Here is an 11,049-nt window from a genome sequence, read left to right on the forward strand (position 1 = left end):
ATGATCCCTGCCTATCTGTAATATAATGTAGTTTCATCACACAATAGTCTCGAGTACACAAGCATACATGTCAGATGGGTTGGTTTCCATGGTAAGTGCGGCCTGTAGGGATTCGGTTGTTACCCAATAGTGTTCCTGCAAACACGCTAACCAACCAACCTCCGGGAGGCTGGGCTTAATGCTGTGTGTCCAAGATGGCGGTTATCGCCAATGAAAGGTAAAACAAAGACTTTAAGATATCATATAAATTCGTCGTTATGGAATTTTTAAAAATGTCCTCTGTCTTTATTTTAAGCTAACCGACGGGCAGCTCGTGTGAGAGTTGGGATGTAAAGCTGCTGCAACGCCTCCAGTGATCATACAGAAAACCATATTAAAAGTAATAAAATAATGATCTGAGAGCCCAATGTTTTCTACAGCCAACTCACACACCGGAGTACCCCAAGACAAAACCAAGTCCAGTGTACGCCTTGTACGTGAGTAAAGCCCACTACTGACTGAGTAAGGTTAAAAGTGTCCAACACAGTTAGAAAATTAACTAGGGGCCTATCCGGACAACAGATATGAATATTAAAATCGCCTAGGATGACAAGGATATCACAACATGTTATCATAGAAGATAAAAATTCAGAGAATGTAGTGTAGGTCAATGTCTAATTTTCATCATCAAATCAACATGAAACGAAATGATAGCTGTGCTGAATGATCCCTGCCTATCTGTAATATAATGTAGTTTCATCACACAATAGTCTCGAGTACACAAGCATACATGTCAGATGGGTTGGTTTCCATGGTAAGTGCGGCCTGTAGGGATTCGGTTGTTACCCAATAGTGTTCCTGCAAACACGCTAACCAACCAACCTCCGGGAGGCTGGGCTTAATGCTGTGTGTCCAAGATGGCGGTTATCGCCAATGAAAGGTAAAACAAAGACTTTAAGATATCATATAAATTCGTCGTTATGGAATTTTTAAAAATGTCCTCTGTCTTTATTTTAAGCTAACCGACGGGCAGCTCGTGTGAGAGTTGGGATGTAAAGCTGCTGCAGGTGTTGAACGAGGAAGCAAATAGTAACTGTTAGATGTGAATGCGTGGCTGAGCCATCGCTGGCCTTTTGACGAGTCATCTTTTAATTCATAAGACATTGATGTCTTTATACAGCTTTATGGTTGACGTAAAGTAATACACACGAGTATCTTTTATGTCGCATTGATTATTTGCGCATGCATTGCAGCTTTTTTCCTTATCATCCTGGCGTTGATTTTTATTTTTTATTTTTTTGAAAAATGCAATTCGGGGTTTGAGATTGTAGTTGATTGATCGGTGTGCAATGCTAGATAAAATCTGAAGAGTTTACAGATCATTTTATCCAGCATATAGTTGAGACCAAAATTATCCGGTAAGTTTTAATTAAGGGAAGTTAAGCTTTATGGAGCGAACGCGTATACACAATAATACTTTCATTGAGAAAATACAGCTTTTTGAATTATGCCGTTGTTTTTACATGCATCTAATGCCATCCCAGCTGCTTTTTTGAATGAATTACACCAGATTGTGTCACGTGCAAGGTGTTAAACTTTCCCCCCCCAAATATAAAAAATAGCTCACTATGTAAATATAAAAAGCTGTTAAAACATGGCTCGTATCTCATAAAATAAGGAAGTGAACGTAGCACTATTGTTACTCCCCTGCCCATTCATTACTCAAACATGATCAAATGCAGTAGCTTATTTTACTTCAAACTTTCTCCTCTTGTCCTTTTTATTTTTTTTAGGATGGGGCTGCTGTCTGTGGTCTGTGTGTCTCTGTTTTTCAGCAGCACCTTTGCTGTGGATCGGGGAAACTTTAAAACCTGTGATCAGAGTGCTTTCTGCAAGTATGTCAGAGTTATACTGTTAATCACTACGTTATAGATGAGCTGTGCAGTGTGCAACTAGGATTTTCATGTTAAAAAAATCCTGTGAAAGATAACAAAGTTATTGTATTATTCTGACATATGTAAAATTGAAGTTATCCACCGTATACTCTGTTTTGGTAGTTGAGAGAGTTCTTGAATTGCATCTGCAAAGGCTGCAGAGATGCAATGATTTTTGTCTCGGTTTGTCCGTAGACGTCAGCGGGCGCTCAAGCCGGGTCAGTCCCCATACCGAGCTCTTCTGGAAACCTTGGAGCTGAGTGACTCCCGACTGACCCTCCAGCTCATCAATGACAACAACAAGGTCTGTTTCATGCCCTCCTTTAACTGATACCTCTGAAAATAGTATTTTCTTTTAAAAATCTCCTTGTTAAAAGATCTGCAGAATTTCTTGATATTCAGTGGTTTATCTGGTCCCATTTATGGCCAAATCAGAGAGGAAGTTAGTCTGCCCTTCTTGTTACATGTTCTGGGATTATGTCCCTGCTCAAACGCCAGGATTTTGAATGATTTGGATGATCACTCTACTGCTGTTTGCAGGTGCACTTGCTGTTGGAGCTGTACAGACTGCAGGGGAATATGACGCGGGTGAAAATAAATGAGTTGAAACCTCTGAAGCCGCGCTTTGAGGTGCCAGACGTGCTCATAGCAGAGCCTCCTACTGAGCCGTGAGTGTGTCTCTGATCTGAGAGTGCACAATGACATTCAGAGAGCAGTCGGAACACATGCACGATTTATTGTGTTCCTCTGAGTAACTTCAGCTCGTTTCTGCTGCCTTTTTTTGCATCTGATTCCCCTGTCTGTCTTTGTTTCTCTCTCTGTATCTCTCTTTCTCCAGTCTCTCAGTGTTGTCCAAGGATGATAATGGCGTTGTGTTGTCTCTGGGAGTGAAGAACCAGAGGTTGATTGTTAGTGCCCGTCCATTTAGGCTGGACATCATGCAGGGGCCAGAGGTGCTGCTATCCCTCAACTCTCGTGGCCTGCTGGCCTTTGAGCACCTGCGTCTTCACAAGGACACGTGAGTATTGAGTTTTTCTCTTCTAAAATGGGCTTTATTTGGAAGCTGAGAAAAATACCTATACACTACTGTTCAAAGGTTTGGGTCGGTAAGGTTTTTAATGTTTTTGCTGATTTGTTTTTATGCTCACCAAGGCTGCATTTATTTGATTAAAAATAAAGAAAAATCAGTAATATTGTGAAATATTACAATTTAAAATACCTTTTTCTATTGTAATATAATTTCAAATGCAATTTATTTATGTGATGGTTTCAGCAGCCATTCCTCCAGTCTTCAGTATCACATGATCCTCAGAAACAAGTATTAAAAGCATTCATTTCTTATTGACCCACAACTTTTGAACAGTAGTGTAGTTGAAAAAAAAATGCTATTACTACAAGGATTTAAAAGGATAGTTCACCCCAAAAGTGGTATTCAACATGTGCTTAGGTTGAAATAATTCCCTGTCCTCTCCCATAAGCAGAACAAAGTATAGGATAGTTTGCTGCAGAGTGGAGAGAATTTTGTAAATGTCAGTGCTGAATGCAAACCGTTTACTACTTAAGTCTTACTATTGTTATTCTTTCTTTTGTCTGTATGTTGGGTGTGTTATCAAAGGCAAGCACAACCAGATGGTGCTGAGGTTAAAGAGAGTGTAGATGGAGATCAACAGCAAGATGAAGGCGAGAAGGTCAGTAGCTGTTTTCGTGCATTTGTGGGTGTGCTCAGGTAAATAATACTACAACCTGATTCAGTGTCATCTTGCCACGTCTTCAGTTAAAACCAACATGTCCGGTTGCTGTACCTGATCTGGTTTAGCAGCTTTATGTAGCGGTTATGCAACACTGATATGTGTGAAAGTACTATAGTAACTAAAGAAGTGTGACCTGATGATCATCACATTGAGAACTGAAACCAAGAATAAAGCTCAATTTCCCCCCCCCGCATAATAGGGTGAGGATGGAGAGAGTGATAAAGAGGAAGTTGGACTGTGGGAAGAGACGTTTAAATCTCACACGGATACCAAACCGAATGGTATGTTTCTACGTCAGTTATATTTCCATGAAATCACTTGACGAGTGCGGTTTTTAAATTGGTGTTCACGTGTTTTCTTCTGAAACCGAAAACATCTTGAAGGGTTTATTCCTTTTTTTTTAGTAGCCAATAAGCTTTAGTTTGATTGCATCACAGTCATAATTGATTACATTGTTATAGACAGCATTTGTTTGGACAAAAACCTGTGTAGTGCTATACAGGTTTTCAATATTTTTGATCAGATTTTCCAGAAGAGAAAGACTGCAAATTTCAAATGTGTACACTAGTTTTTTTGTTTGTTTTTGAAAAAGTATTTACACTAAAGAAGTATATACACACTTTGATCAAAAATACAGTAAAACAGTAATATTGTGAACACAATTTAAAATAATTGTAATATATTTTTAAATGTAATTTCTTCCTGAATTTTCGGCAGCCATTACACCAGTCTGCAGTGTCACATGATCCTTCAGAAATCCTTCTGATATACTGCTTATTGTCACTGAACAATTGAAAACAGTTGTGCTATAATATTTTTGTGGAAACTGGGATAGGACTGAATAAATCATTAAAAAGAACAGTATTTATTTGTAATATAAATCTGTTCCAACATTATAAATGTCATTGTCACATTTGATCAATTTGATGCATCCTTGCAGCATAAGAGTATTGATTTCTTTAAAAAAGCAAAAACAATCTTACTGTCCCCAAACTTTCGAACAGTAGTGTATACAGTTAATGTAGTTAACATTTTAGAGTACACTGTAGCATATTAAAGCATATTGATGGCCTCAAGGCTATCAGAGATGGACTTAAAGTTTTATTACACAATAATTAAATGTTTATTTATTTTTCAATATTTTCTTTAGGCCCCACATCGATAAGTTTAGACTTCTCCTTGCCTGGTGTAGAACATGTGTACGGTATTCCAGAGCATGCTGACGACCTAAAACTCAAAACCACAGAGTGAGTATACATCTTAATTCACAGAAATCGAAATACACCACCTCCTATGAAATCGGTAAGCAAGGTTTTTTTCTTTTTCTAGTGGTGGTGATCCATACAGGCTGTATAACCTAGATGTGTTTCAGTATGAGCTCTATAACCCTATGGCCTTATATGGATCCATACCTGTCATGCTAGCTCATAACACACAGAGGACCATGGGTATTTTCTGGCTTAATGCAGCTGAGACCTGGGTAGACATCAGTTCTAATACAACGGGAAAGGTAAGAGGTCACTTCTCTATATTATAATCTCTTATCTATTTTAAAACTTTAACTCATAACGTCATTGTTACTATTCTCTTTCTTTCAGACTGTCTTTGGTAAGATGCTAGACTTTGTTCAAGGCTCAAGTGAGAATCCACAGACGGACGTCCGTTGGATCTCTGAGAGCGGTATCATCGACGTCTTCATCATGCTTGGGCCCAAACCATCAGATGTCTTCTCACAATACGCCTCTCTCACAGGTAAATGTCACCTATGACCTCTAAACTACACTAAACCATCTTCAGGCATGAGTCAGAAATATTATGGGGCTTTTTTCACTTTCTAGGCACCCAGTCTTTCCCTCCCCTCGCCAGTCTGGGCTATCACCAGTGCCGCTGGAATTATAATGACCAGGAAGATGTGAAGTCAGTGGACCAAGGCTTTGACCAACATGACATCCCTTATGATTTCATATGGCTTGATATTGAGCATGCAGATGGCAAGCGCTACTTCACCTGGGATCCCCACAAGTTCCCTCAGCCTAAAGAGATGCTTCAGGGCCTAATGGACAAGAAACGCAAGGTCAGCCACAGTTGTTGTAGAGCTACAATATGGTATTATTTTCTTCTAAACATTCCATAGGGATTCTTTTGTGATGATAATCTTGTTCTGAATAGATGGTGGCTATAGTAGACCCCCACATCAGGGTTGATAGTGGCTACAAGATCCACAACGAGATTACTTCTAAAGACTTCTATGTTAAGAACAAAGATGGCAGGAATTATGAAGGCTGGTGCTGGCCAGGTGGGAAGTTTGTTTTGAAATGTAGTTGTGCTGCTTAATATTTTTGCGACATTCTTTGATGAATAGAAAGTATAAAAGAACAGCGTTTATTTGAAATCTAATTCTTTTGTAACAATGTAAAAGTCTTTACTCTCACTTTTGATCAATTGAATGCATCCTTATTGAGTAAAAGTATTAATTTCTTTAAAAAAACGTACCCAAATCTTTTGAACCATAGATTAAATAATTTAACTTAATTAAAAAAATATGTGGTATTTGTGTTAAGATGCTTGATGTTACATTTATTGTAGTTTAAATGCATCTCTGGTGTTATCACAGGAAACTCTGGATACCCAGATTTTACAAAACCAGAAATGCGGGCCTGGTGGGCCAGCATGTTCGCCTATGACCAGTATGAGGTAAGAAATTTCTGTTCTCAATCTTGTCATAGTGACAGCCCTAAACTAGGACAAGGATCTGAAACTGTTATATCATAATGCTCTTGACCAAAAAGAGTGTTAACTTGACTGATTTCCTTCTTGTTCTATTATTCTAGTAATTGCAAATAAATAAATGATTGAAGCAGATGTTGTAGCTGTACCTACCTTCTAGCCCAGGCAGGATGTAGTGATGCTTTGATGTCTTGTGCTGCGTTTCTCTTCTACATATGACCATTTCAAAAGAGAGTGGAAAGTGCTTACGCTCAGAAAAATATGCACGAAATGTCTGTAAACCAAGCTGCAGAAGACTGTGAAGGACATTGTGTCTATCATTTTCCATTCCACTGTGAAATCTTAATGGTCCAATGTCCCGCTCCAAATTTGCTGTGCAGCAGTTTTGCGTTCAGTGTGAACAGAATTTCTTTGTATTTGGAAAATTTGACACATCACATGTGGTTAGGACACAGTGTTAAATGTGAAAATGGACAAACAAATCTTGTTGTCATAACTTTACATGTTGCTTTTCAGGGTTCGATGGAGAATCTCTTTACTTGGAATGACATGAATGAGCCATCTGTGTTCAATGGGCCTGAGGTCACTATGCACAAAGATGCACTGCATGGAAAGTGGGAGCACAGAGACATCCACAATATCTATGGACTTTATGTGGTGAGGAACTGATGTATGGTAAAATGTGGAATATTTTAAAACCAACTGAAGAGAAGGGACAAACATCAATAACATTGTTACTATTATTTTATACTTTACCACCTGCATTAAATATTCTTCTAAATGAAATGTTATTCTCTTCTTTTCCTTGATTTTCTCTTTGTATTATTATGCAGCAAATGGCCACTGCCGAAGGTCAGACTCGGCGATCTGGTGGAGTTGAAAGGCCTTTTGTGCTGACCAGAGCCTTTTTTGCTGGTTCTCAGAGATATGGTGAATTCATGCGGTTGTTTTTGCACACGGAAATTAAAGTTTGAGACTTTGTAATTATTTTATTGTACATGTTGTATGAAAGAAACATTTGGGTTTGCATATTTTCATTAGGTGCTGTTTGGACTGGTGATAATGCAGCTGAGTGGGACCATCTCAAGATTTCTATTCCCATGTGTCTCAGTCTTGGGCTTGTGGGCGTCTCGTTTTGTGGAGGTCAGTAATTATCTGTATACTCTGTGGTAATAACTAGACCCAAATAAACTTTTATTTCTTTGCTGATTTTGGGGGGAAAATGTATTTTAACATGGTAAAATAAGTATTGCGGTTTTATTTGTAGCTGAAAGCACAATCAAACTAGGCAAAACATTTCATAACAAACACACAATGGATAGAGAATTGTATAATTTGAGTGGTCTACTATACGAATGACAATGCAGTGGACATGTGTGTGGACAACTTTACATGCCATTTCTCTCTTCTTGCATACAGCTGATGTTGGTGGCTTTTTTAAGAATCCCAGCACTGAGCTTCTGGTTCGCTGGTATCAGACGGGTGCGTATCAGCCATTCTTCCGTGCTCATGCTCATCTAGACACCACGCGCAGGGAACCCTGGCTCTTTGGCCCGGAGAACACTGCACTCATCCGGGAGGTAATCCGCCAGCGTTATGCTCTTCTGCCGTACTGGTACCAGCTGTTATACCAAGCACATAAGACCGGAATGCCTGTCATGAGGTGAGCGAGGTCCCTGTGAATGCTTGCTTATGATATTGTTCATTATTTCACACAGAGTAGATTGTTTGTATAGTCATAAGTACTGCTTCATTTTACATGAGTGCACTTTTTCTTTTCTGTCATGTCTCAGGCCTCTTTGGGTTGATTATCCCAAGGACACGGCAACTTTCACCATTGATGATGAATTCCTAATTGGTGAGAAATTGGAAAAAAACCTTTTCTAATATCAAGTCTAATATCAATCAGTCTGTAATTTATAATGTATTCTGTTTTTTGTTGTTTAGGCAGAGATTTGTTGGTTCACCCAGTCACAGAGGAAGGGTCTCGTGGAGTCACAGCCTATCTGCCTGGAGCCGGAGAGGTGATACTGTTGACTTACATACTTTATGAAATCAAAATCTCTCTCTTTCAGGAAATGCTAGCTAGAATGAGTATATTTATCCCAGGAATATTTTCTACCACCAGCTTCGTTGTTCTATGACATAAACTAAAGCTTAAAAATGTTTTCTTTTCGTCCATGTCAAAAATGTACTTGATGTGAAAATGAACGCAAATGTATATAACATGTTGAATATTAGATTAGATTAACTCATGCTTCATACAGTTTTCTTTTTTTCTTTTTTTTCTATTTCCAGGTTTGGTATGATGTCCACACCTTTCAAAAACACAATGGTGCACAGAATCTCTACATCCCAGTCACTCTAAGCTCTGTAAGTGTCTCTCCTTGTTCAAGAAAACAGTTTTATATTTGAGTTTTATTTAATTTAATTGTTATTTTTTTAAGATCCCGGTGTTCCAGCGTGGTGGCTCTATCATCCCTCGGAAGGACAGAGTTCGAAGGTCTTCCACCTGCATGGAAAATGACCCATACACCTTGTATGTGGCCCTTAGCCCTAAGGTAAAGAACTAGATCTTACTGGTGACTAATAAAACAAATGGTATAATTGAATTGAGTAAAAAAAAATTCTTCTCTCTCTTTCACACTTTTTAGAAATTTGCTGAAGGCGAGCTCTACATTGATGATGGCCATAGTTTTAACTATGATACAAAGAAAGAATTTATTCATCGGAGCCTCACTTTTGCCAACAATGCTCTCACCTCCAAGTATTTATATTAATCTGTCCTTTACTTATCTGCTTCATTGTCCAGACATTTTTTATTAAATTCTGTATAAGTAATTTTGACTCATATACTTTGCTTCATCTCAGCAACCTGTGCCCAAACTGTAATTTCTTAACATCATCATGGATTGAAAAAGTTCTCATTTTGGGTGCCAGCAAACCCAGCAAGGTTCTTCTTAAAATGGATGGTAAGATATTTATTCAGTCCTGTTGAATATTGTAATATCGGAAAAATAATGTCTTGTATTACAGCGGAAATGACCTCAATGTCTCGGTTTGTATGGCATGCTAATCTTCTCATGATCTCTCGAACAGGCAAAGAAACCCCTGTGGACTTTGAGTTTGACACTTCCATGTCAGTGCTAACCCTCCGTAAACCTGGGATGAATGCTGGGGCCGACTGGACCCTGCTGCTGCAGTAGCTCACTGGATCTCTACAGCGGCCGGGGCCAGATGACACGAGATCTAAAAAAATCACTTGAAAAATTCATCAGTTGAAAATCTCACTCTTAATTCATAAACACATTGAGCACTTACAAATTCATCAATTAAAAAGTGAACAAGTGGTGCAGTGGGTCAGAGATATTTCTCAGTGCTAAAAAGAAATGGATCCAACTGGCAGGGTCAGACAGTAAATGCTTTCCATTTTAAAATGTAGTAATGTCATTCAAAAGTCAAAAGCTTTGTTTTTAATTTTGTGTAGTGAAAAGTAGTATTAAAGTCAGATTAACTGAATCATGAAGTGGATTTAAATCATTTCAGGGCAGCAGATAAGAGTGTTAATTGTATTTAAACCCTATGAGCACAGTGAAAACCCAGTCGTTACTGAAGTAGATTAGTCTTTAGCAAATATATTTGCTCAGTTTCAAAAATTAAGACAACACAACAGGTTCACAAATCAATTCTGTTTGTCTAAAATGTTAAAGATCTAAAAAATGGTTTAACAATGAGCACATCAGGGGTTTTAGAGTTCAGTTTTGAAAGTTCTTCACTGGAGACTACTAATAAGCTCTATTTGCTTATGGCCTAGTTAGTTAATTTGATGTGGGATCTTGGGTTTGGATTGTTTTACAGGGGGAATAACCCACTAAATCTGTGTTTGTTTTGTCTTATTGCTTACATTTTTGTTTTCTAGAGCACTTGAATATGCTGTTTTTGGGGTGGTTAGGGGATTTCTGTTTTCATCCAGCAAAGCAGAATGAAACAGTCAGGCACTTATAGTTATTCCAGTCTAATCTACTGTGATGGGGAAGATGATTTGTGAGGTTAATTTTGTCATCCACTATAAAATTGTTGATATCTTGTGAAAATGATTGAAGTAAATGTCTCATGAAAGAGAGCTTTGTGTACATTCCCGTTTGACCATCTTACACTACTGCTCTGATTTTCCACTTTGTTTCATTCCATTTTTGAGGGTGACCCTGAAAGCTCTGAAAATGTGAGGCAAAACATAATGTCTACAGTTCTGATTAATGAGTGTTCAAATGAGATGGTAATAAAAAATGTTGTACATTCCCAACTGCATTTTTGTTTTGCCTCATCTCTATGGCAGCACATTCGTGGAAAAATTTCAAAAGAACATTTTGATTTGTGAAGTCATAACCACAATTTTATGGTAGTTGCTTATTCCATTTAAAAGTACCAGCTTGAGATTAAAGGGTATAAAGCAATAGTACTGAAATAGCTTTTGAAATGTTTTACGTCAAAAGTGGCTCCAGTCTGTTTTTTTGTACACATTTCAAATGTGTCACTTTCACTCAGTTGTAACACTTTAATTTTCTCTTCGAGATTTTATGGGATCATACAGCAGCGGCATGATGATTACCTTGCTATCGACAATCTACTGCGACAGTAAAATGAAAGAGCAGGGGTCG

At 38.2% G+C, this 11,049-nt stretch overlaps 1 protein-coding gene across 3 annotated transcripts; it reads left to right on the forward strand.

Moving 5' to 3' along the window:
• The first annotated feature begins 98 nt into the window (after positions 1 to 98).
• Positions 99 to 10,699, forward strand: ganabb (glucosidase II alpha subunit b). Of its 3 annotated transcripts, XM_016232336.1 has the most exons (25): positions 802 to 919; positions 998 to 1,046; positions 1,773 to 1,874; positions 2,109 to 2,217; positions 2,454 to 2,581; positions 2,752 to 2,931; positions 3,529 to 3,601; positions 3,864 to 3,945; positions 4,815 to 4,911; positions 4,994 to 5,174; positions 5,263 to 5,416; positions 5,503 to 5,738; positions 5,834 to 5,960; positions 6,279 to 6,358; positions 6,908 to 7,048; positions 7,225 to 7,321; positions 7,433 to 7,534; positions 7,811 to 8,054; positions 8,185 to 8,249; positions 8,339 to 8,415; positions 8,690 to 8,764; positions 8,839 to 8,952; positions 9,046 to 9,158; positions 9,263 to 9,363; positions 9,491 to 10,699. In XM_016232336.1, the coding sequence occupies exons 3-25, from the start codon at positions 1,774 to 1,776 to the stop codon at positions 9,595 to 9,597; spliced, it is 2,784 nt and encodes a 927-aa protein (XP_016087822.1). In that variant the 5' UTR covers positions 802 to 919; positions 998 to 1,046; position 1,773; the 3' UTR covers positions 9,598 to 10,699. The 3 variants fall into 3 exon arrangements, with proteins under 3 accessions (XP_016087821.1, XP_016087819.1, XP_016087822.1); XM_016232335.1 differs by lacking the exons at positions 802 to 919; positions 998 to 1,046 and adding an exon at positions 99 to 217; XM_016232333.1 differs by lacking the exon at positions 998 to 1,046 and having other exon boundaries at positions 801 to 919.
• Positions 10,700 to 11,049: the final 350 nt, after the last annotated feature.

The sequence above is a fragment of the Sinocyclocheilus grahami genome, unplaced genomic scaffold, assembly GCF_001515645.1.
Source record: "Sinocyclocheilus grahami isolate Dianchi unplaced genomic scaffold, SAMN03320097.WGS_v1.1 scaffold409.1, whole genome shotgun sequence".
Taxonomy (NCBI): Eukaryota; Metazoa; Chordata; class Actinopteri; order Cypriniformes; family Cyprinidae; genus Sinocyclocheilus; species Sinocyclocheilus grahami.